The 27,398-nt window shown below is 40.4% G+C and overlaps 1 protein-coding gene across 2 annotated transcripts in view; it reads right to left on the bottom strand.

Annotated features, from left to right (window-relative positions):
* Positions 1-2,497: 2,497 nt before the first annotated feature.
* Positions 2,498-27,398, bottom strand: part of MTMR1 (myotubularin related protein 1) — a 43,773-nt gene continuing 18,872 nt past the window's right edge. For both annotated transcript variants that reach the window (XM_056491774.1, XM_056491775.1), the window contains 3 exons: positions 23,153-23,266; positions 21,563-21,739; positions 2,498-2,815 (listed from right to left, as the gene is read on the bottom strand). In XM_056491774.1, coding sequence (XP_056347749.1) covers positions 2,651-2,815; positions 21,563-21,739; positions 23,153-23,266 — 456 coding nt within the window. In that variant the 3' untranslated portion in view covers positions 2,498-2,650. The remainder of the gene's footprint in view (positions 2,816-21,562; positions 21,740-23,152; positions 23,267-27,398) is intronic.

Genomic DNA, 27,398 nt, shown 5'->3' with positions numbered 1-27,398 from the left:
CATCCCCTTCTGGGACACTGGATTCAGGTTGTACTCCCTCTCATATGCAGCTGACAATAGGAAAACCCTACAAGCCAAATGCAACTGCTTGCTCTCTGCACATTCCCTTTATACTGAGCAGTTAAAACCCAAATCCAAAGCACAAGATCTAGTTTTTGACTAGAAGTTAATAGCTCTGTCCAGGGTGCATCAGACAGGAAACAGGATGCTGCTCTTCCCTTAGCTAGTTCAATATTGCCTTATTGAAAAAAAAAAAAAAAAAAGAAAAAAACCCAAAATTAGTTGCTCAATCCATAGGAAAAAATCGGATTATCAGGAAGCAGACTGAGTACAATCATCTCTTCAGTGTAAAGCTATGCTTTAACTAGCCCATATGAGCTATAGAATACCTCAGAATATTTCTATGCTAAGTATATACAAACCCATCCACTGTGCTGACACGTGGAACAGGCAGGACCCTCCCCCAGAGCTCTCCCTGCACATCAGAGACTCACTGAGCTGTGTTAAAACTGGTGGATATGCAGCCAGTCACATGAAATAACTGATGTTCTTCTATGCAAAATCAAATTCTCAGAGTTTAGCTTTAGAAATCCAAGCTTCAAAAATCTCAGAATGCCCAAGCTAATCCAGTCATCACTTTCGCAAAAAAATCTTTTGATTATTAGCACAAATACAGAGAAAAACTTCAAAAGATTTTCTTTAGCACTGCATTTTGGAGATAATATGGTTTACTTAAATATACAGTTGAAATGTCAAGGAAATCTGAAGTACAGAAGAGTTTAATTCAATACCAGCTCAGCATATTTTGGCAATGTAAAATTTATTGCTGGCACACTGTTCAGCAGAACCATTTTTACAGGAAAACATGTTTAATCTATTTATAAAAAGCCTGAGGTTGATTAAGAGATGCAACATTGCAAGCCTTCCTAAACTGTGTTTGTTTCTATTTATTCTAAAAAACATTCAGTACAGAAAAAAACATATGTTGAAATACCCTGTGATGTATTACACAGTAAATGTGTAAGCACTGGATACAGCACTCTAGCCTCTCCAGATGAAGTTTGGGAAGGTGCTCAGCAGCTCGCTTGACTCATTAACTATGTGCTGGGTAGAGAGTTCATGCAAAGAACAAGACACAGAAAAGTGCCATTGTGTATTGGGAACAAATGTGCAACAACAAATACTCACAGCCAGTAAAACCTGCAATCACCATATAGAATCAATTGGCTCTTAAGAATGGGGCTTAATTCCTGCCAGCACAACCCAGAGCAATACAAACATGAGTCAAAAAGCAGAGCTGCAATATTTAAGTTTCCTAAGGAGAAGAACCAGATTTTCATGAAACACAGCAAGGAAAACAATCCAGGGAAAATTTGCAGCATGCACCATTTCTAGGCCTTCCAAGAATGCCAGTGAGTAATTGTCTAAAAGGAGGATGTTATAGTAATCAAATCTCTCCAATATGTGTATTTCTGGGGGGAGTGCTAGAAAGTTGGGAATGTGTATTTAACATGACAACACAGTTTAATTATTCATTTACAGAAAAAATGCTAGTAGGAATTTAAAAAAACAAAAAGCCAAGAGGCTTTATTTCAAGAAAAACAATTAATATCATATTATTCAAAAAACTTTGTCAAACAAAGTCATTGCAAGTTAAGGTCCTCAGAAGGATTTGGACAGGCAGGATCCGTTTTCTGAGTGTACAGCTTAAACCCACAGGAGGATGCATGTTTAACATCCCATAAACGTGTATAAACGCACACAACTTTGCATTTTGTGTGTACACTTAGAAACAAAACACAGGTCACAATGTAGAGCTATACAGACTATACAATTTACACATCTGGGTGTAAAACCCCAAACCCAAATATTACCATTTGCTAGAAAACAAACTTTTACTTTGTACAAGACCTTGACGTGAGCAAGTTTACCCCTCACTCGGGAGGCTTCAACTGAACAAAAAGCTAAACAGTCAAAAGACTTTATTTCAACTTGTACAAAAGGCATTAAAAAAATCTAAATACATGCTTTACCAAATATATTACATCATACAAGTCAGTGTGGTGTACTTGACATATCCAGCTCAACTTCATCCACTTTTAATGGCATAATAGTTTGAAAGGTAAAACTAACTATACTGGAAAACACTTATTTTAAAATCAATTTCCAAGTGCATTACCTAAAATTAAAAAAATATTGCTCTAAAAAAAAAAAAAAAAAAAAAAATGACTGAGTTAAATAAGGAGCTCCCATTCAGAAAAACATTTTGTGTTCTGCGTAAGTATCATGTGGCTTTTCATCTGATTCTCTTAACCAGGCATAGTACTCTAAACAATGTGTGAGGCATTTTTCTGTCTGATGGCAGATGGATTCCTTTTTAGAATGGTTAAATTGTTAGTGCTCAAAAACAAAGTTTAATTTCACAACTGGTGACTTAGCTAGAGTGTCAAAACACATGGGAACTGCCAACAAGAAAATACATCACATCTACTGAAGCTCTTTTTGGCCTCATCGTGATAGTATCAGACACAGAGTAAGGCATGTAGATCATAGCAATTACAAGTCACTCACAATCCTTTTGTGATGGGAAAAGCATTTCACCCTCTGTGTTACCTGACACTGATTTTTTCCACATGGCCTTTGTTCCAGATCACACAGAGGTGTGCACTGGTGTGGCAGAATGGGAAGGAGATGAACCTCTGTCAGAGGAGGAGGAAATGGAACGTGTGGCAGCTTCCCGCTGCAAATCCTCAACCTTTTTCTGAAGCTCCGTCCGGATGGCCAGGAGTTCTTTAAGATTTTGATGGATTGGAACCTGCCAGATAAAGAAAGAAAAGGATTACTTTGACTCTCATAGTGATCTATTTTTTCCAGCAATGCATCTGCTGTTGATTTCAATAACAAGGAATTCAACACTTGTAGATTTCAGTATGTCAATATTTAGGGAAAGTGTTTCTTTAGTCATTTAAAATGAAACATTGCAGGAAACTGTCCCTTTCTAACAACACAATTGTCAGGCAACCTATTAAAAAGTGTTTGCAAATGACTGTGATGGGATACCAAATACACTCCAATAAATGTACCTTGTATCCATTATCAATACCACTGTCAGCTGAACTTAAAATGCCTTTCCTGGCAATGATTTCTTTGGCCTGTTAGGACAGGACTTACTTTATACATAGAATTCACAAAGCTGGTTCTATACGGAGCATCTTGTTACTCTTCTAACCAGGCATCTTTCCAAGAGTCTGACCCCTTCCAGTGAAAAAAAAGTGCAGCAGCCAAGTGAATGGTGCCCGGACCTCCAAGAATCTTACTACAATAGATCTTTCACAGAAGTCCATTGTACAGGTCTCTGCTTCTGACATTACCCAACAAACATCAGAAATGCACCACTCTGCATCAGAGCCCTTTCATATTCAGCTAAAACATTAAACTGAATCATGGCCAAAGCAAGATTCAAGCCATACTAGATTTTGCAGCTGGATTTGTTATCTCAGACAAGCAGAGAGAACCCTCCCTCTCTTTCAAATTCCAGAACAAGGCCAATAAAGTTTTGCTGTAAGTTGCTTTTAATTTCCTTTATCTTGTACAAACTCTCATTGTTTACAGCTTTTGGAAAGAGCAAGACAGGAAAATAATTTGATTGCACTGATGCAACAATCATGGGGAAATGCAGCACTGAGAGATCTACGGATTGCTAGGTGAGTAATTTGTACCCTGGGCTTCTGGAATGCCAGGGTCCAGGGAATTGCATTCACTCACTATCAGTTCCTACTGCTTAGCAGTGATTGTTAAGGCTGGGATGCACACCTGAGCCTGCCATCTGCACATGGTGCCATGTGAAGGAAATAGCAAAATCATAAAGGGTTTTACTTGCCATCAATACACAACTGAGTCACAACTTACATTTTTGTGAATTCTCGCTTTTTAAAGAACATACATCCAAAATCCATGCATTTGATATTGATATTTTCCAAACCTACCACAGAAAAATACCCTTTAATTTTTAACTCTTGTTCTAACTTAAAACAATAAAATAGTACCAAAAATCTTTTTAGGTCTACAATTTTTTGGCCACATAGTTTTTTTTCTTCTTTGTGGCTTAGCCCATGAACAGAAACTTCAGTGTATTGAGAAAGTGCTGCTCAAGTCATCAACTTATTCAGCATGTCATCTACATCAATTTTAAAAGCATAATTTTCAGAGTCTTCAGTAGAACAATCGCTGCACACTACCAGCTCCCAATGACCCTGGAGCCCTGCCCTCACTGTGCAATTAATTTCCTCTCTTGCAGTTTTACCCTACATACTCTATACAAATTCTTCAGCAAGTGACACCACAAATCTACATATCTCCTTCACTAATCAAACACAAAACACACTCTCTAGAAAGCCAATCTCATTTTTCTGAGGTAGCCTACCAGAAGTATACACACATAGAAACATGGCAAAACTGAGCCTGCTGAGGAAGATTGTCCAAGATGCTGTAATACACACTGTGGGAAATCCAAATTTTAGTAAAGATTAAGATTTTCTAGAATTGGCACTCCCTGTATTTATTTTTTGCACTCCGTAAAAGATCCCTTTCTCACAGACTCCTACTTTAGATTTCTTTAGGAAGACATCTTCCTGAAACATTTAGGTCCCTAACAGAATGATTGGAATCATCAGTCACACAATGGCTCCCTGGGTCATGGGAATCTGTACATGTGCTTTCTGCACAGCTTAACCATGATTCAGCAAATCAGGCCAATTTCTCTAAGCCAGATTTCACACAGGCATCAGCGGCTGGGTTCCACTGCAGAGCTAAAACGCTCTCAAAAAGCAACTCCACAAAATTGGCTTTCAGGGAACCTACAAGAAATCTTTCCAGGATACACTACACAAAAGCTGCTGCAGGACTTGGCACGCTCTGTAAAGTGCTTTGAGGAAAAGAAGTGTGGCTGCACCTCTCAATCCCTCTGCATGCTCAGAGCCTAATTCAACAGGCATATGCTCCAACTTTGATGCAAGTGCTGTTCTCTCCACAGGTCCATCCTGAAGAGCAGAGCTGCCTTTCAATAAGTTAAATAACAATAATGACATTTAAAAAGCCTGTGTATATTCAAGTCACAGAGGAAACTCTTCAACAGTAAGATTGCAGAATTATGCTCTCAAAGAATTAGGAGGTGTCAGAAAGAAGATTACTTCTCTAACCTCTATTCAGCTTTTCTGTACATATGTATAAAATCACTGGTCAAATAAATATTAAAATACTAGCTTCCCCCTTGTATTCCTCATTCACGCAGTATACAGGCTGATGCTACTTAATTAATAAGAAGTTATTTAGTATTCAGTTTTCTTTGCAGGTGTCTGATGTCATCTTTTATTTATTCTTCTGAATTTAAAATGCTAAAGTTTCCTTTTCTGTACTTTCATCTCATGTCATGAAACAAATGAGATGCCCTAACAAGGCATGGGAAAATTAACATTCTACTTTTACCAACAAGGATCTGAAGCCAGCACCTCCTAATTTTGCATACTTTGGATGTCAAATTAGTTTAACAGAGAACTTGGGTATTCTCCAGCTGGGGCATGAGGGTATCAGGCAGGACAGTAATAGTAAATAAGAAGAACACACAGAGCAACCATTCTGTTCTACGTGACCTCCCTTACAACAGAGAAATTCTGTGGCAAAGGCAGGGAGAAACTTCATTTCTCCCAGGGGACAACTCTGCCTGCAGCCATGCTCCCTCCAAGCCTACTTTCCTAGACTCTGTTCCAGGGTTGAACACAGAGCAAATAGCTCCAGCACCTGAAGCATTATTCATTCCTAGCTCCTATTCCCAGCTAGCCCCAACTGTCTCATAGACTCTGTATAAAATTAATCTCTCAGTCTGTTTATTTATTTCCAGTTCTTGAGAATTCAATGAAATCGCAGCAACCTCAGATCTGCAAACTGGAGGAATTTCTTCCAGGATATGAACGGGACAGTTTCTGAAATATAATCTTACTAAAATCTCATGTTTGCCCTAGAGATGGAACATTTATAGAAAAACAGCCCCTTGCCCCAACAGAAGTCCCAAAGTTTCCCAATATTTTCATATGGGAAAACATTTTTCTTAGTCACATTTTCATGAACAACTGAGCCTTGCTGGATGAAGTTTTACAAAACAATTCAGTCAGACACAAACCTGGGGACTCAATGCAAACCATTAGAACCCAGTTAAGCTGTAAGCAAGGCAGAGTATCGTCTTACAGTAGGGAAAAAAAAGGGGTCACCTTCAAAATATTTGCCATCTTTTAGTAAAGGTATGTTAGATTTAAACACTGCAAGACAGTTCCACTAAATATCATCATGCCATTTCATCTGGTAGTGTAAACACAAAGAGTTTTCTGATACAATGCCTTTCTCAGGAAAAAATTCTTTTTGATTGCCATTAACACAGCATCTTGTAGATGCACACAATATTAAAAAAATAAAATTCCAGAGATAGGTTTCACCTATTAAACTTCCAATGCACACTTTAATTTCATGCCAAATAGCACGCCAAATTCAGTCTAGAAAAATCTCAAGCAGCTCAATCTTCAAGCAGCTGACAATAGCTGATTCTTTAGTAATAAAGGTTCATGTTCAAATTACATTATCATGGTGTAAGGAAAAGGTAGTATAGGAGCTGAAGTGTCAGAGAAGTTACTACAAAAAGACCTGAAAAGTAGCCTGGCATGAGGAGCCATGTTTCCCTCCAGATATCTTCAGATCTGTTACTGTAACTGCCCTTTATTGGGAAAAAAAGCAGCAAATTCAAATGTGAAAGAATGAAAATACAGAGTGAAAAGTGGGGTGGGGGGGGGGGGGGGCGGGGCGCCGAATGCCCGAAACAAAGACATCAAGTTACATGCTCTGGGGTCCTTCTTTTTTTTTTTTTTTTTTAACAAAACCATTAAAAGAATTATGCAACTTTCTGGAAGCCTCATTTCATCCTAGATGGAGGAGGAAGAGCAAAAAGATGAAGCATCATGAATGAAATTCTGCCATGAAAAATATTAAAATTAAAAAGATTAAAAAGTCAGATCATTTCCACACTTCCCAAAGACTTACTTCCAGGCAGACCTGCTGCTGTCAGTATATCCTCAAACCATCCTGTACAAATTCTTACAGATAACCATCTCCATTTTTGTCACTTCACCCTATTTTATTTTATAGTGAGACTCCTCTCTTAAATAAAACCTTCAAAAGGAAATGGGTCCAAACAACCTTCACAGTAACACCTGCAATGGCTTGCTGTGAACGAGGCTCTCCTTCACTTTGCCACTGTTTAGAATGAAAGGAAGTGGAAGAGTGACAGATTCTGAAAGGAACAAGAAGTTTGAAGATGGTTTGTTGAAAGATCTTGTTACCACCTTAACCCTAGACTGTGTATGTGCACAGCACAAGTAGTGTTGCCAAGGCAAGCTTTTATTACTGTCTTGATTAAGAAGTCATGCAACTGGTTTGCCTGAGATGAATTTGTTGGGAAGCTGACAGCAGCTGTACTGTTTTCTACTCTTTCTGCCTCTCAAATTAGGAATGGAAGCTCAAAAGATGACTCTGGACCTATCACCCCACTGCATTCAACTTATTTTTTGCTGCTCTGGTCCACAGATTTCCAGCAGAGTGTATATCCTTTCCTTTGCAACACTAGTGTCCCTGAAGTGATGCTGCCAGGCAACACTCAGCTTTCTACAGCCAGATCCATCATTTCTGTCCACAACTCAGCTAAAAGCACAGAACTATTTCTGATGCATGAGAGAAGCCTACACAGATGAAACTTGACCCAGCAGTGCATCTGCAGTTTGGCTGGGCTGGAAAACTGTCTGGGTCATTGCTCTTCAGCATGTTTTCCATGTGCTATTTAAACTATTATCTCAATGTGCTGAAAACCAGCAAATTTTGTTTCTGTGATTTAACACAATAGTCCACTAAAAATGAAATAGAAACAAAGGTGAATGTACTACATACCTTTTAATGGATTTTGGAGGGTTAACTTCATAAAAAAATTCTGCCATGCACTATTTATAAGAAATAGATTTCTCTACTTACATAAAATTTACTACAAACAGTTAGAAGCTGATCACCCCAAAACAAAATTGGCACTTGCATCAAATACAGCTAGCAAGAGAACCAAACAGACAAGAATAGGAGTTTGCCAGCAGCACTAAGTAGTGGGGAAAAAGGCCTGGATCCTTGGGAAGTTTGACCTCACTCCAGCATTAACAAAAACGCTGCCTCAGTAAAAGCTGGAGAAGAATCTAACCACAATGCTTCAAGAAAACTTTTCAGTGTTGGGGTTTTTTTGTTTGTTTTGTTTTGGCCCCCTCCCATTTCTATTTTTTGGAAGTTTTTTTTGTTTGGTTTGATTTTATTTTTTTAATTGTTACTGTAATTTTGATTCAGGAAGTCAGACTATATGCTGCTCCCCTACCTCATAACCAGTTTTTTCCCACCACTTACCCAAACCCTGTGCCCCAAGTCCTTTCACCTATCCTGAACAATACCCTCAGCAGTAAATGTAAGCTTTATAGACTTCTACCTGTTGTCCATGATTCTGGCATCTTTCTATTTGGCTTTAAGTATGGTTTTTTTTGTACCACTACATTCAAATCCCTAGTTTTATTTCATTACCTCTTTCACTGAGTTATCTTCAGGAACTTTTTTTTTTTGTAAACAAACAAAAAAATTCAACTCATCATGAAGATTTTGTTTAGGGAGATTCACATTTTTCCCATTTCTTCCCATTTCAACATTTCTCTAAGTTTCTAATTCAACTTTTCTCCATCAAGCCACAATTCAACATAGGACCTGTTCCCCTCCTCATATAACCTATTCATTCACCTGTAGCTACCTTCAACTTCTGCACTTCTCTCTGGTACATGCAGTACCTGGTAGGCCATGACATGATTCTCACACTACTAATGATACCTGCAATATCTGAAACCCCATTCCCAACCAGTAAGTAAAAACTGAGTGACTCAAGTAACATTCTTTACTAAAGAAGAACTGATTGTAAGTTTCTGCAAATTAACCAGTTAAAATGGGTGGTGGTTATTTTCCTCATTTAGCTTCCTTTGCATCCTTTCCTTTGCTGCCTATTTCACTCAAAAGCAGGTACTTTTTTTCCACCTTAACAACAGGGTACCTACTGCCTACATTGAGATGAAAAATACATATAACACTGCTAAAAACATTCTTTATTGCTAAAAATACCATTGTTACGAAACCATTTTTTAAACTGAATTATCCACATACATCAAATGCAGAACCTGGTGCAGTGTAATGCTGAGCACATGCCACTTCACAGTTATGATTAATTATTCCAGCTGAGGAAGGATTTAAGGAAAAATAAATTGTGTTTTTTTAAACTGTGCCCACAGAGAAACTATAGTTTATTCTATACCATATACATACTACATCCCACATAAAAACCATATAGACATAAGACAGCTACATTTCTTCAAAAATTCAAGCCTTCCTCTTCACAGAATTACTACAGTTCACTTTCAGTATTGATTTTCAGGCTTTCATTCCCAAGGAATCCTTCAGGATTCCAGAGTGCTTTTGGATACCAGAATTTGTCACCACAAAGATAGATATAAGAGAATCTGTAATAGCGATTCACTTATAGAGTACCACCATGTCTTAACTGGATGGATATCTACTGCGTGCTACTTTAGTAGCTAAAGGACAGCCATTCACATGAAAATTGTTCAACAGTGAATACATTTTGTCTTGTTCAGTGAGACTATCTATTTTAGCAACAGGGAAGACAAGCTGCAGAAGAAAATGGTTATTTTAAATTCATTGCTCAACTTAAGATGATCAGTTTTCCAAAAACCTACTCTAAGATAGGAAAGACTACAATATCTTTTACTCGAGCTTTTTGTTCCTCCCTGTGAAGAACTGGAATTCTGACAGCCCAGTTAACAGGAGACTTATAGCAAAAGGCAATCTCAAATTACAAAGACAGCAATTTTCAATAATAGTCAATACTTCCACACTTTTTGTAGAGGTGTACTCCTGAAAGCACGAAAGCAATAAACCCTGGCCTCCTGGAAAAGCAAGGACAGAAATTATGAATGCTACCAGGTGGGAGCCAGAACAACTGACAGATTTTCAAATTCAGGAAACTGTACATGCTACAAGCTGATGTCATTGGTTATTAAAACCTACAGCCTATTTAGATTTAGATATCTGAGACGTGAGAGAAATTGTGTGCTTGCTCTTCAAATCTTTTAGATACTCCCAAAAATGAAGATTATTTGCAAAGTACTAACTTCTCCCATTCTGTGCATATTCTGATGCCACTATAGGATACCAATTCCTTTTTCTGAGGTAACTATAGTATCTGCCAGCATCCAGGATAAATGGCTGGTCTCTATTTTATTCCATACTAATTGAATACTGAGACTTTTATATGTAGATGAAAATTATCTGCAGTAAATTAAACTCTGGAAATCTTGACTTTACACTCATCTGGAGAGAAACTACCAGGCACTGGTCAAAACTTGCCTCATCTCACAAAAATCTCTTTGTTAATTGCAGGGATGGAATCTGCTTTGCTAAGGTAACACTCAGCTGTCTAATTCTCAATGCAATTCCTTCTCCTGACACCTTCTGCCTCAATCTTTCATTCATAAATAGGGACTCGGGACTAGCAATGCCAAGCAGTTTCAGAGCTGTATGACAGCTCTGTCCTGCCACAAACTTGTGGCAAATCAAATGTGTGGACTTTCAAAAATATCCCAATGTCAACTTGCTCAGAGGGGATCACACTAGGCACTGTGACTGAAGGCAGGGATGAATACACAAACACTCCACGTGCCAGACACTAAGTTATATGCAGTAAGTTACACATTATCCTCTTACATGCAGGATAAAGCATTTCCGTAATTATGTTTTCCAGTTCATTGTCAGCAATTTTCCCAGTGACACTCAGGATCTTATTTGTCGTTTTCACTATACAATATTTTGTGTTTATTGACACTGAAGCTCAGTTAACATCCGATTGCTCAACTATTTAACACATCAAATCCTTCTGCAATAGTGTCAAATAAAAGCAATTTAAAAGCTATTTATATACTTTACAGTAATTTCTGTATATACTGAACAAACAACTTTACTTATTCCTACCTTTCCCTTTCATGTCTTTAAGTGAGCTGCTGACCAGGCAACAAAATTTTCCTGACTCTTCCACAGAAGTTTTGTGATTGCCTTTAGCAGGTGATCCCATTACAGTAGCTGAACTGAATTTCTTGATGATAGATGGTGCTAGCCTTTTACTGTGGATGACAGTCCACACACATGAAGAAAATAATGAATTTGAAAAATTGCAGGGGTTTCTATCGTATTAACATGAGCACTGTGGCTAAATTTACAGAACAGAGCTTGAAGAAAAATTACCAGGCATAGAAAAATAAAAAAAAATAAACACATAAAACCAAAGTTAAACAAGCCCTGTCCTCCAAGGGTTAAACCATAATTTCCAAGAAAGCATAAAAACAACTAAATATATCCTAATGGCCTGTGCAAAAGTTTGGTGACTGAAATGCATTATTTTCTGTGCCTCTCACAGCTTGTCTTGAAAGGACTGGAACTCATGCTCTGCATATATGAATGATGGGTTATGCTAGCTCAAAAATACTGCCCCTGCAGAGATCATATTCAAGAATATTCATTGTTGTGTTCTCCCCACCTTCCAGAGATGCCCAAGGAGATACCTAATGACATCTGGCAGCCAGAATTCCTCAAACCAGTGTCAAGAAGAGGATGAAATTATTACATAGGAAAGAGAAAAGTGTGTATCAATTGAAAAAATTCAAAAGCATCACATTATCTAATGTGTTCCAGACTAGAAGAGTCATCTGCAAGGCCATACCCACAGACCCCACACTGCTGTATGAGACAATGGAAGAGCTTCTCTTCCACATGCCACATACAAATACACATTTCTCCAACTCAAAGAAAGGGCAAATCTGAAAAAGGTCTTCTCAGCCAACGAACTCAAATAAGACAGAACTTAAATCTACCTAATTTTCTTTGGACAAGAAGTCAATAATAATGTAACACTTCCAAACTCAAACCAAAGAATATTTTATTTCACTTAAGAATTAGAATGACCTTGTTGAAGCACAATTTAGCAACATGAGATGTCCACATTTAACCTATAATTTTTCAGTGTTCACTTCTCAGACTCCTGAGCTTTGAACCATATGGAAAGAGGATGTGTGTCCTTATGTGCACAAGATCTATTGCAGTTCAGAATAAACAGCGTTCTTGATGCAAATAAACATAATCAAATCCACCATCTCAGGCTTCTACAAAGCTTAGATAGAAATTAACTAATATAATTCTAAGCAATCTTTATAGAACATAAGAATAATACTAAATTCTATGTCCTAGAGCAATGAAGAGTACTACAACAGTAAAGCTTGAGACACAGGTATTTGAGGACAGAGTACAATAATAGAAACACAAATAAATGGTTATATCAAGTTAGTGTTCAGTAATTTTCAAATTAAAAAAAAAATTACAGGTCGTATATGCTCATTTCAAATAGAAAAGAAAATGAAGTGCAATGAAACTTCTCTCTGTCATGTAAAAATCAAGCGGGAATGAAAAAACCTATAATACTATTAATCATCTTCCATTAAATTCACCTGTCGGGCTTTTTCTACTTTCTGGTGAGCTCCTTAAAAAAAATAATAATAGTTTAGTTTTCTAGAGATGTTTTTGCAGCTGATAAAACAGCACAAAGTTGCCTTGAACTAATCATCAGAGAACTTATTTATGTTAAATATTTTATTTCCTCTAATGTTTAGTTGAAAATCAAAAGAACACATGTTGGGGGTTGAGTGTTTTCCTATTACTGTGTCAATTTGGGGAATTTTTCCCATTGTCATGCTAATGGAGCTGGCCGGTTGCACCGCAGACCTTTGCCGGCTCTGGACAAAAGGGGTGGGTGGGATCGGCTTGGGGAGGGGCTCTCGTGCTTCCGGAGGGGACTCGTGTTTCCGGCGAGCTGGGAGGGGGATCCTCTCGGTCTTGGAGCCACGCGGCCAAAGGCAGGAGAGCCAGACCCTCTGCCATCACCTGCCCTGCATCTGCCCTGCTCCAGCCTCCAGTCTCTGCGGACACAGCTGAGCACCAGAACCCAATGGTGAGCGAGGAGCTGCCCGCCCCAGCCCGCCCCCACCTGAGACCGGCGCGGCCGTGGCCGCCCCTTCCCGCCTCCGCTCCCGCCGAGAGAGAGCGTGCTCACAGCTAAAGAAAGGACTGGAACTGAGTAATCTGTTCTGTTGTGTTAGTAATTTTAACAATTGCTGTTGTTTCTGCTGGTACAGTTAGATATATTAGTAAAAGAGCTGTTATTCCTACCCCCTTATCTCTGCCTCAGAGTCCTTGATTCAAACAATTATAATATTTGGTGGGGGGGGGGAGTGGAATTCGGGTCTCTGTTTCAAAGGAAAATTTCTGCCTTTCTTGGCAGACACCTGTCCTTCAAACCAGGACAGATTTTGGCGCCCAACGTGGGGCTTGAGGGCATTAAGAGGAGAGTTAAGACAGGAGTAACAGCTCTCTTGAGGGGCAACATGCTGTCCGGTTTAATCTGGTTTGAGCTCCAAGTGGCCACAGATACCTCTCTCCCATTTGCAAGCCCTTTTTTGAATATGGGCCCTCTCACCAACGTTACTGTAGCTATTATCCGATTAGTTTGGTGGATTGATTATGTCAGGAATTCATGGTTTTTTAATTTTCTCTGGGAAGTGGCCACATGGATCCAGAGCTATCATACCCTAACTGCGTGTTTCTGGGGTTATTTCAGTAATGGTACTTACAGTAGAGTAATGAATGCAAGGGAAATTTTCTCCCAACCTATCACCCAGTTTTTTTGAGTCTACTCCACCAGTTTTCAAGGATTTCAGATCTGTTTTAATTGCTAGTGTTATTATACAGTGGCTGGTGCTGCTGATAGGCCTGCTCTACTTAGCATTCAGAAACAAGGGAATATTGGCTTGGTTAACAGCCCTGATACCTACCCCAGGGACTAGGGATATTGCCCCATAGTCTTCCCCTGCCCCAGGGACTAGGGATGTGGCCCCAGAGTCTGCCCCTGCCCCAGGAGCTAGAGATGTTGCCCCAGAAAATGACCCCGCCCAAGGGACCAGGGATGTTGTCCCAAAGTCTTCCCCTGCCCCAGGGACCAGGGATGTTGCCCCAGAACATGACCCTGCCCAAGGGACTAGGGATGTTGCCCCAGAACATGACTCTGCTCCGGGGACTAGGGATGCTGCCCCAGAGCCTGATGCTGCCCCACAGGCCACTGCAGAAATGAACCACCCAGAGTGGGTGGGGGCTCTAGTGAAGGATATTGGCCAGATGTTGAAGGAGCAAAGCCAGATGTTGAAGAAGCACAGCCAGACGTTGAAGGAGCACTTTTCTTCAGCTGGTGAGAAACCCTCCCCCTGCCCTAAAGAGGGAGAGTCAGATGTTGCTGCAGTGGAACCCGTAGATGTTGTATCTGTTCAGGTTCCAGCTGGATCACAGGGGCAGCCACAGCCAGCAGCAGTTGCCCCTGTGGAAACTAGAAAATCTAAGATTAAAACGAGGCACCTAGATAACGGGGATCAGATAGGAGGGTCCTCACAGCCAGCAAGGGAGCCAGAGGCTGAGATTGTCACCGAGTCCCTCTCATACAATAGTCTCCGTAACCTGCATAAAGACATTGCACAGCAGGACCGTGAGCCTTTTACAACTTGGTTACTCCGGGTCTGGGACCTTACGGGAACAGGTGTGCAACTGGATGGAACTGAGGCCAGGAATTTGGAATCCTTGGCCCAGGATTCAGGTGTGAACCAGATATTTGTATGGGAGCAAGGCCTCCTTTCCCTCTGGGACCGGCTTTTAATGAGTGTGACAGAGAAGTTTGTCCACAAAGAGAGAATGCAGGAGTACCACTGTAGAATGCGCTGGAAGACTCTTGAGGAAGGGATCCAGCAGCTGAGAGAAGTGGCAGTATTAGAGGTACTCTTTGGGAGGGATGGACAGCATGACAATGACCCTGACAAGGTCAGGTGCACAGGGCAGATGCTATGGAATCTGGCAAACCTGGGGCCATCTCAATATACCACCTTCATTGCAATGATCAACGCTGATAACCACCAAGAGACAGTGGGTTCTGTTGCCAACAGACTCAGAAATTTTGAGAGTATGATGAATGGCCCAATGCAGGCCAATGTCTCTGCCGTGGCCAGGGACCTCCAAGAGGTCAAAGACAGGATGGAGGAGATGAGGGAGGAGATGAGGGAGGAGATAAGGGAGGAGATAAGAAAGATCAGTGCAGCACCAGTGTGAGTCATAGGCCCCAAATCTAGAACCCAACGTCCCCCAGCTAGGGAGAGAGGGTACACCCCACGAGCTGACCTGTGGTTTTTCCTGCGAGACCATGGAGAAGACATGGGAAAATGGGATGGGAAACCCACTTCTGTCCTGGCAGCACGGGTGCGTCAGCTCAGGGAGGGAAATGCTAACCAAGCGAACTGCCCTAAGATGAAGGTAGCCTCAACCTCCCATGGTAAAGGTGCAGGGTATCACAGAAGGGAGGATGATCTGTCAGATCCCCTGGAAGGAACCTCCACTATGTATGCCCAGGAAAGAAATAATAACCAGGCCTAGAGGGGCCCTGCCTCTAGCCAGGGAGAGGCATGGGATGACAGAGAGTATTGGACAGTGTAGGTGCGATGGCCTGGCACATCAAAGCTACAGGAACAGAGAGTACTAGTTGATACTGGTTCACAATGCACCCTGATACCATCAGAACATGTGGGGAAGGTACCTGTTTCTATTGTTGGGGTGACGGGGGGATCACAGGAATACACTTTGCTGGAAGCTGAGATTAGCCTGACAGGGAAGGGGTGGCAGAAACATCCTATTGTAACTGGCCCAGGGGCACCACGTATTCTAGGCATAGACTTCCTCAGGAACGGCTACTACAAAGACCCAAAGGGGTTCAGGTGGGCTTTTGGAATAGCTGCTGTAGCAACAGAGAGCATTAAGCAGTTGAACACTTTGCCTGGACTATCAGAAAACCCATCTGCAGTGGGGCTCCTGAAAGTGACAGAGCAACAGGTACCAATTGCCACCATGACAGTGCACTGCCGGCAGTACCGGACTAATCAAGATGCTGTGATCCCCATCCACAAGAAGATCTGTGAGCTGGAGAGCCAAGGGGTGGTCAGCAAAGCCCACTCACCCTTCAACAGCCCCATCTGGCCTGTGAGCAAATCTGATGGAGAATGGAGACTGACTGTGGACTATCGTGCCTTGAATGAAGTGACTCCACCGCTGAGCACTGCCGTGCCGGACATGCTGGAGCTGCAGTACGAGCTGGAGTCCAAGGCAGCAAGGCGGTATGCCACCATTGACATTGCCAATGCATTTTTCTCCATTCCTTTGGCAGCAGAGTGCAGACCTCAGTTTGCTTTCACCTGGAGAGGCGTGCAGTACACCTGGAACCGACTGCCCCAGGGGTGGAAAGACAGTCCCACCATCTGCCACGGACTGATCCAGGCTGCACTGGAAAAGGGTGAGGCTCCAGAACATTTGCAGTACATCGATGACATCATTGTGTGGGTGAACACAGCAGTGGAGGTATTTGAGAAGGAAGAGAAGATCATCCAGATTTTGCTGGGAGCCGGTTTTGCCATTAAAAAGAGCAAAGTCAAAGGACCTGCCCGAGAGATCCAGTTCCTGGGAGTGAAGTGGCAAGATGGACGGTGCCAGATCGCCACTGAGGTCATCAATAAGATCACTGCAATGTCTCCACCAACAAGCAAGAAGGAAACACAAGCTTTCCTATGTGCCATAGGCTTTTGGAGAATGCACATCCCTGAGTACAGCCAGATTGTGAGCCCTCTCTACCTGGTCACCTGCAAGAAGAACGATTTCCACAGGGGCCCTGAGCAGCAGCAAGCCTTCCCCCAGATCAAACAGGAGATCGCTAATGCAGTTGCCCTTGGCCCAGTCAGGACGGGACCAGAGGTAAAGAATGTGCTCTACTCTGCAGCCGGGAACCTGGTCTGTCCTGGAGCCTTTGGCAGAAGGTGTCTGGTGAGACCCGAGGCCGACCCCTGGGATTCTGGAGCCGAAGTTACAAAGGATCTGAAGCCAATTACACTCCCACAGAGAAGGAAATCCTGGCTGCCTATGAAGGAGTTCAAGCTGCCTCAGAGGTGATTGGAACGGAAGCACAGCTTCTCCTGGCACCCCAACTGCCAGTGCTGGGGTGAATGTTCAAAGGAAAGGCTCCCTCTACCCACCACACCACCGACGCCACATGGAGCAAGTGGATTGCCCTCATCACGCAGCATGCCCGTATTGGCAATCCGAATCGCCCTGGGATTTTGGAGATAATTACAAACTGGCCAGAAGGTGAAGATTTTGGTCTCGCTGACGAGGAGGAGCAGAAACAAGTGTCCCGGGCAGAAGAAGCCCCACCATACAACCAACTGCCAGCAGATGAAAAATGCTACGCCCTTTTCACCGACGGTTCCTGTCACATTGTGGGTATGAACCGGAAGTGGAAAGCAGCCGTATGGAGCCCCACCACACGACAGGTTGCACAAGCTACCGAAGGAGAAGGTGGATCAAGTCAACTTGCTGAGCTCAAAGCTGTTCAGCTGGCCCTGGACATTGCTGAGAGAAAGAAATGGCCAAAGCTCTACCTTTACACTGACTCCTGGATGGTAGCCAATGCTCTGTGGGGGTGCCTGGAGAGGTGGAAAAAGGCTGACTGGCAACATAGAGGAAAACCAATCTGGGCTGCTGATGAGTGGAAAGACATTGCCACTCGGGTAGAGAAGCTACCCGTGAAAGTCCGTCATGTGGATGCCCATGTTCCCAAGAGTCGGGCTAATGAAGAACACCAGCATAACGAGCAGGTAGATCAGGCTGCACAGATAGAGGTCTCAAAGATAGACTTAGATTGGGAACACAAGGGAGAATTGTTCCTAGCTCGATGGGCCCACGATGCCTCAGGTCATCAGGGCAGAGATGCCACCTACAAGTGGGCACGAGACCGAGGGGTGGATCTAACCATGGACAGCATCTCTCAGGTTATCCATGACTGTGAGACATGCGCTGCCATCAAGCAAGCCAAGTGGGTAAAGCCCCTCTAGTATGTGGGGCGGTGGTCCAAGTACAAGTACGGAGAGGCCTGGCAGATTGATTATATCACACTGCCTCAGACCCACCAAGGCAAGTGCTACATGCTGACCATGGTGGAAGCCACCACTGGGTGGTTGAACACCATCCTGGGCCTGGAAAAACAAGTCCTCTGGAGGCATGGTACCCCTGAGAGAATTGAGTCAGACAATGGGACTCATTTAAAAAATAGCCTTATAAGCACCTGGGCTAGAGAATATGGCATTGAGTGGGTGTATCATATTCCCTACCATGCACCAGCAGCTGGGAAAGTCGAATGGTGCAATGGCCTACTTAAAACCACCTTAAAGGCACTTGGTGGGGGGACTCTCAAAAACTGGGAGATCAATCTACCAAAGGCCACATGGTTAGTGAATACCCGAGGTTCCACTAACCGAGCAGGCCCTGCCCAATCTGAGCCCCTGGGAACACCAGATGGAGATAAGGTCCCAGTGGTACACCTGAGAGGCATGTTAGGAAAAACTGTTTGTGTGAACTCTCCCTCCAGCAAAGACAATCCTGTTCGTGGGGTGGTTTTCGCTCAAGGACCAGGTTGCACTTGATGGGTGATGCTAAAGGATGGACAGACCCAATGCGTACCCCAAGGAGATCTTGTTCTAGGGTGAACTATCTATGATACTGTGCCTGTAACTGCATGTATGTATATGATATAGAAGTTTTACTTTGATGTAGCATGTTGGCATGGAAAAAATTCGGGGTGCATAATGTTGGGGGTTGAGTGTTTTCCTATTACTGTGTCAATTTGGGGAATTTTTCCCATTGTCATGCTAATGGAGCTGGCCGGTTGCACCGCAGACCTTTGCCGGCTCTGGACAAAAGGGGTGGGTGGGATCGGCTTGGGGAGGGGCTCTCGTGCTTCCGGAGGGGACTCGTGTTTCCGGCGAGCTGGGAGGGGGATCCTCTCGGTCTTGGAGCCACGCGGCCAAAGGCAGGAGAGCCAGACCCTCTGCCATCACCTGCCCTGCATCTGCCCTGCTCCAGCCTCCAGTCTCTGCGGACACAGCTGAGCACCAGAACCCAATGGTGAGCGAGGAGCTGCCCGCCCCAGCCCGCTCCCCCCTGAGACCGGCGCGGCCGTGGCCGCCCCTTCCTGCCTCCGCTCCCGCCGAGAGAGAGCGTGCCCACAGCTAAAGAAAGGACTGGAACTGAGTAATCTGTTCTGTTGTGTTAGTAATTTTAACAATTGCTGTTGTTTCTGCTGGTACAGTTAGATATATTAGTAAAAGAGCTGTTATTCCTACCCCCTTATCTCTGCCTCAGAGTCCTTGATTCAAACAATTATAATATTTGGTGGGGGGGGGGAGTGGAATTCGGGTCTCTGTTTCAAAGGAAAATTTCTGCCTTTCTTGGCAGACACCTGTCCTTCAAACCAGGACAACATATTAAAAGGTATTCAACGAAATCGCCTTTTATCAGTAGGCAGGGATGCCCATTATTTTAATAAATCCACTGATTAAGAAATTTTTTCACTGAAAGTAAGTGAAGATCTGCTGGGTGTCACAAGGATCATTGTCTTTTTTTCTGTTTCTGAATGCATTTGAATGTTACTGAATTGGTTAACAGGGTGTGACATCACACAAAGCAAACACAGACAAAAGCAAACTTAGTATATTGTGATTACAGAAACTTTTTTACTCGCTTGTATGGGTCTGTGCTTTTATAATTCTGTTCTGCAACAAGAAATTGTAATTTCTGCTGCTAATTTATCCAAGTAGATGTGAACCACTCCCAAATGTTGGTCATAAATATCACATAAATTCAGGCCAGAAACAAGAGGAAATGGATGATATATCAAGACAAAACTTAGGCGATAGAACTAAAAAGTTGAAACACTTTTTTTAAGTAGTTCAAGAAAAGCAGATGGCAGTTAAGTTAAGAGAGTTACCAGGACCATCACATTTTGTTCCCTTCAGCTGCTGATCTGATGGAGGGACTTGCTCTAAGACAGTGAATGCGTCTCATGTGCCAGGACTGAGGAGCATCTCCCAGAGAAGCAGGCAGAGCACTCAGCAACAGAGACAGAGAGCAGAGGTCTCACTAAGAAATGACAGCTCTGGTATTTCCTCATTATGTCATCCCTTCCATACCCTCCCTCTTTTGGACCAGGACTGGCTTCCCTGTGGTTCACAAAGCCTGCTTGCTCTCAGGGCCTGAAGATCTCAATCAAATACAAGTCGTAAACCCACAATACTGCAGGTAGTGTGAACACCACCCAAATGATATTCAGCAAACAGGCTAAAGGAAAGATGGTATTTTGCTAAAAAGCAGCTGACAATTTCACTTGAAAATTATATAACTTAAAATATTTCTTTCAAAGTTTTAAGAAGTAAGAGAAACAAAGCAGCTCAGAGGAGACACCTCAGTGAGAAAAGCAAGACTTTTTCAGGACCTTAAAAGGTATTTCTCATATACCTGGACTTTTACCAGTGTAGTGTCCTTGAAACTTACCTTGGAACACCACCTTTTATAGCAGATTCTGACTTGTGGATGTCTAATAAATCTGAAACTCATTCTAACTGCTAGAAGATGAAAGCAGCTTTCAAGCAATCACTTAATACAAGTAATTTATCATAATATGCTTGGGGGGTACCTTGGAATGTTACGCTAATACAGAGATGGTGTAGCACACTCAGATATATCATGGTTGTGACAATCTGAATGTGTCATAGTCTTCAGACTTCTAAGCATAAGAGCATATGAAGCATTTGTTTGATGAAACTTAGAGATTTATCCGAATAGCAGATATTATTGATAAGAACAAATACTGGATGAATCAAGGAGCACCTATGGGGAGTGTTAAATCTTTAGTACACCATCTTAAAACTATAAAAGTAATTGAAAACAAGCATCCATGGGATGCTTAGTTTAGAGAGCCTGAAAAATGACTTGGCATAGTCCAGTTCTTTCAGAAACTGCTGCAATGTTTTATGCCATTGCTGGGGAAAGGGCAAAACATGATTAAAAACAATGGTACACAAAAACTACAAGAAGGCAATAAAAGTATTATAGTGTTAGAAAGTATTATAAAATTATTATAAAAGTAATCCTCTGACAAAAAAAAAACTTTTAATCTTTACAAGCCAATACAGTGATACTTTAACTTCCTAGTCTATGGGTGACTTTAATGAAAACATCCTTTTTCCCAGTTTGACCACATTCTGCATCATCTTCGTAAGAAACACCTTTTTCCCTATTAGCTGAAATATGTGCAACAGCTGAGCACTTTTGTATTATATGCTGCATTTGACATCAGGAAAAACCATAATTTCTTTTAACCTCTGTGATCTTCAGTAGAACACTGAAGATATGTGAAAGCTCATACCTGAGGTCGCATCCTCGGGTTCCATCTGATGTAGTAGTTCACCCACAGTTCCAAATGGTTCACACTGGCAACAGGATACAGGACATGGTTTTCATAGTTTACATAGAAGGGATTTGTGAATTCCTCTAACTGGCTGTTTATATAGGACCACAGAGATACAGTCTTTGTGCTTACTTCCTGATTGAAAAAAAGTTAAAATAAAAAAAATTAATGATGTGCAAAATTTTAAAATATTATGTTAATATCTACATATCAGTAATTCTGCCAGAATTGTACCTTAACTACTAGAAAATTACATGCAGTCTGAGAACACTTTCAGTAGCTGATCATTAAACAGCCTTGAAACTTTAGCAGAACATCTGAACACTTATTTTGGTCCAAGGCTAATAGAGAAAGGAGATTCGGACATATTGTTTTCAGAGACACTAAAGTCTAGTTGAGCAAAAGCAGCCTGTACTGCTCATAATTTACCGCAATATTTACAGCTATTTAAATACATGGCTACACACTGACCAACTAAACTAAAAAGATAGTTTTAACAAGAATATCAGCAATGAGATAGGGAGTTTGGAAGATCCAAAACAGTGTCTGAGAAAAATAATTATTCAATTTTTCTACTCATACTATTTGCTCCTAACAAATAATTGATATGCTTTAAACTCACTACTTGTACCTTTATTTGCACTTCTGAAAGTTGCTTTATTTCTAAATTTAATCAGCATAATAATAGTTAGATCAAGGACTGGAAATCTGAACTTACATCAGATTCATCTTACAAATCTAAACTCCTTCAGTGTTGCAAAGCATGTGTTTCTACTACCCCTGTGTCTTAAACTGCATTTCTTTATTGAGAATTGCATCTGACTATTTATTTATGAAAGAAAGCTGTCTGGAAACCCTGCATTTGCTGAGAACATGTTATTCAGCTCCATCTTGTGGTATTTACATGCAACTTTTCCCCTACAAAAGCAGTAGAGACAAAAAAAAAAAAAAAAAAAAAAAAAAAAAAAAAAAAAAAAAAAAAGCAAAGCTGAACTAAATATAACAAGGAATTGTAACTTGCTATAAAAAATGAGAAAAATAACAGTCACAAAGTAAGCAAAAGTGTACTTGGAATATTAACAAACTTTTAGTTTTTCTTCAAAAACACATAATATTTAATTGAGTCCTAACTTCACTCATTTAGATAATTTTAATTTCTGTAGTCCTCAAAAACAAGTTCCATCCAGTTATGTCCTATATTAACCTGCCAAGTCATCCACATGAGTTCCTTCAGAAATATAATATAATTTGATAATTACTATTATTTAAAATTTTGTATTTTGGCTAAAAATACCTGCAAGGGGACTTACTAAAACCCTCAAACCCTCAAACAGATGATAACTAAAGATAACTAAAGAAACCCAAGTGCCACCTCACTTAATAGAAGGGCATTCAGTATATATTTATCATACCATGAAATTTAATGTCTGTACTGTTTTTTTTAAGACTATGTAACAAATGTATTTAAAAACCCAGCTCAGATATTCTTAGCTAGTTTTCTATGCATATATCAGAAAACCAAGAATGCATATTATACCAATTATTTACCTCTTTTAATCTCTCTTTTTCACAGTTGCATAAGAAAGTCCCAAAGAGACAACTATAAAGGTGATCCAGAATGGTGATCAAAAATAACTCGTTGAATTCAAAGGCCGCAGGAAACTAATATTTTAAAAAAGGGTAAAATTATTTCAAGCATTTTCTTAAGCAGTGTACAAAGGAAGAAAGACATAAGAAGTAACCAAATCTTTCAGGTAAGATTTTTTTCCTATTTATGGATTATCTGAAGGAAAAGTCAGCAATTGCAGTAACTCCTGCTTCAATAATTCATTTTACCTACATCTTTACAAATACTTCTCAGAGTTATACTTTACATTCATTGTCCAAGTATTCCAGAATACAAACAAAGTTGATATGAAACTGGTGATACAAAGCAATCCATTTTAAGAAGCTCTAACAGTATTCTGTTCTACGCCAAACCCTCTTAAACATATACTTTATATCTCTTATTACAGAAAAAGAAAACATTTTGGGGGGGGAAAGAAAACATAACATAATGGCATTTAAGAGTTTTATTTCCTATTTCAACATGTAATGAATTGAATAATAAGGACTACTACACATACATTGTGCTTAACAGTCATTTAAAACTTCTCTTTCACTTTCTACTCAAGTAAGTTACTTTTCTCCATTTCACCCTGAGTTTACCATCAATTATATACAATAAGCCTTTAATCCCTCTTTTTCTGTATGGGAGAGTAAATCCTGTACATCTTAAATGAAAGAACTCTTACTCCCCAGAGCACCATCAGGTATTTAATTCACAAACAGAGGTTACCTAATATATTCTAAGACAGTCAGAAATCTGAAAATGTTTCTCCTAATCTGTAGTGCTCTAAAAATTCATAAAGGATGAAATTACTGCAAACTGCATAGGCTGCTGCCCATTCAGATGGAAGAAGTCCTTCTTCAACCAAATTTCATGGTAAGACTACATGTGGTAACTGCTTGATGCGCCAAAATAGCTTTGTGTCCTGTATGACAAGGCTAGCAAATACAGACATGGAATGACAGACATGTAGAAGAATAAAAAATTGGGAAGATTTAAGGAAAACTTAAGAGGAAGCATTTAACTCATTAACAATAAAGAGCACATAATAAGAGAATAATGTCCAGGACAAACAAAACAAACTTTGTGCAGTCCCTCTGAAAGTGTAAACCATCATAGAAGTCTAAGAGGCAAAGTTGTAGATTCATGAGGCAGAATTTCCGGCTATATGGAGAAATTTTAAGTCAATATTTCAGATTTTCCTCTGTAGAAAGCAGAGGACTGGTTTCTGTTCTGTGCCACTAAAGAATACTCAATCCCTTGGCAAGTGACTCAAGAACTACTTAAAATAAAGATGACTCCTATAGTTAGGAGGAATAAAAGCAATTGGGACTGCGGGTGAACTAGCTGATCCAGAAATTCCTCTTCAGTGTCAGCTGTGATTATGAAGAGCAAATGTTTATTCATGTTGAAAGTAAAGAGCTGAATAACACACAATGTATTTTTTCTTGTATTAAAGCCAGAAAGATCTAAGTTTTAAACAATATTATATAAAAAAGAAGATTGATCTAAGACAAACATTGTAAAAACATTATCTTTCCAAGACTTCTCAAGCTAATACATACCAGTTTTTGACTGAAAACTTTGAGTAAGGAGATTATCAGCATCATAACACAGAAAATGAATGGGAGCCTTCTTATGACTGCACTGTGCACTGTTCACCAGCACAGTGTGCTCACACTGTGGCTTCCCTGGCAAATTGTAGGTTGTTTTCAACCTCCTCACCATTTGTTTTCATAAGGCATAGAGGAAATAAAGATTATCAAAATCTCTTTTTTAGTAATGTTCGTAAGTTACAACTTTTGAACTTCCTTCTCTCTAGGAAATCATGCCAAAACTTAATTACAAAACAATTGTTAAGAACACAGCTATTAGTTTAAGGAAGTACGAAGAGAACTTGACAAGCAGGTGTGCTAAACCAAGTAAGGAGAAAATTCATTTGGTCTCAGATCTCAGCCTGCTGTGTCCAGCTCAAAGCAGCAATCAAATACAGAGAGCAAAAATAATTTGCAAAGCATCAAAATTATATTTGGAAAAAAAATTTGAAGACAAAGCATCTTCTAAAGGGATTCTCTTTAACTGAAAGCATTTAATGAGCCTTGTCACATCAGGGTTCTGTGTTGCGACAGGTCCATATTAATCAGAAGGATGCCGACATGGCCACTATTCCAATCCAGTGAAGCATATTCAAAATTCCATACATCAGTGGTTGCACTCCAACTAGTTTATTAATAAGTGATAGCACTTTATTGAAACCCGGTCTTTGGATACAAGAGTTGTACTGTTGGAGCTGATGTAGCAAGACTGTAGAGCTTCTATTACTGCTGCTGAAAAATCACTGACCTAAAAATGCCTTCCCCTCTGTAGTTCCAAGCCTAGTAACGTCTCCTTTAAGATTCAGGTGGAAAAATTCCCCAAATGGAAATTTACTTCTTCTCAAATCCACTAATTATGAGAAAACACACAGGTCATTAAAACCTCCCACTTGCTGCTGCTGGAGTTGCTGGGAGTTTTTGTAAAGTGGCATTTAAAAAAAAAAATTATCTTGTTGAAGTCTGATGATGACAAGTGGCATTTTGATTCATAGACATGCAAAATACACTTTCTTTTAATCAATGAACTCATTCTGTAATACAGTAACATTTAACATTGAAACACTTGGCAGAACAACTGTGCAATGGACAATAATGGTTAACTGAACACTAGACAGTACAGTGCTGAATCCAGTGAAAAATGCACCTACAGCAACAGCTGATACCCAGTAACAAACAGAATGAAACTTTCTGCTGACTTTAAATAGACTTTCCTCGGGCTCTGTGAATGAAAGGTAGGAAGTTAAACTTCAGTGCTACATGCAAATTTTACAATTCTGTTTCATTTTTAACCAGGCATCAGTATTTCATCAGCTCACACGTGGCCTTTCAATTTGACATCTGCTACTCAGTATCACCAGAATTTACTAACAGAGGAGGGAAATCACCTCACCATGCGGTTTTTTATTAAAAAGCTGATGTCAATGCACTTCTTTCGAATTCTCCATTATTATATTTGTGTGTCATGAAGACCATAAACCCAAGGGAAAATATTAGGCTGTCAAGGCCTAAATTTCATTGTCTCAAGTTATCTGGAAATTTGTATATTAGTAGGACGTTAGAGATTCTCTCACTGTTTTAAGGTGATTGTTTTAAGAATGTAACTATTACACCCCAAAAGAGCCTATTTGCTTGCTTTTAGCCCATGCTAAAACCAGAGTCCTTACACGCTCCTGCAGTCATTAACACTTATTCGAGCTTTGGAACATTTCACATATGTTTACCATAAATTCTAAAGTACAAAACTATCACTGTTTTATGAGCAAATTGGGGATACACAAAGATACAACACGATACACAACAATAAAATAGAATCCTCTTTTTCAAAGGTCTGTGTCAAGGCAATCACAGTCTTCATATCTATTCTCTAAGTGCTTGAGTCAACTGAAAAATTAAAATAAGTGGGCAAGAACTATTCAAGAATAACTTTTTCTATTTTTTCCTGTGCAACATTAATACTTTTTCAATATCACTGCTCTTCATAAATTTCAGGACAATTTCTGGATCCAGGTTTTGAACAGATGTGGTATTGGCAAAATGTTTCATAGATCTCCTCTGCCCCCATTGCTTTCTCTTTTTTAAACTAGAGGGAACTAAACTGTTTATAGCAATAAATAGAAGGCAGGAAGGGAGACCACAAAATACAAGAGGCTGCTCTCAATTAAGGATCTCCACAGAGGACTTTTGTTCCTATCAGGTATTTAGAACTGCCCCTCTTTGTTATTGTTATTAGCTTTCCTCTGAAAGAGAGAGAAAAATTTTCATTTATTTTCTCCAGCCATACTGAACAGCACATTAATGTTGAAATATAGATACACAGAAAGTCTACAAGACCCCCTGGACAAGGGCCCAGTGTAACAGCAGGGAACTTTCATATAGCACCAAAGATGACTGTTTCGAATAGAAGTCTTGGAAACTATGATGTAAGTTTTAAGAACCATATTCAGAACAAGAAGACTAAGATAAGAGATCCGGATGTGCTAGGATCATATGGAACCAGACTAATATCCTCCTCCCTTCAAAACAAATCACATATAGAGACTTCAGTATAACAGCTTTTACTATAAAAGCACACATCCACACACATTAGGCT

This window comes from Oenanthe melanoleuca, chromosome 4A (genome assembly GCF_029582105.1).
Source record: "Oenanthe melanoleuca isolate GR-GAL-2019-014 chromosome 4A, OMel1.0, whole genome shotgun sequence".
NCBI classification, from domain to species: Eukaryota; Metazoa; Chordata; class Aves; order Passeriformes; family Muscicapidae; genus Oenanthe; species Oenanthe melanoleuca.
Note: the sequence above shows the minus strand (reverse complement) of the source record. Positions and strands in the feature narration are given on the sequence as shown.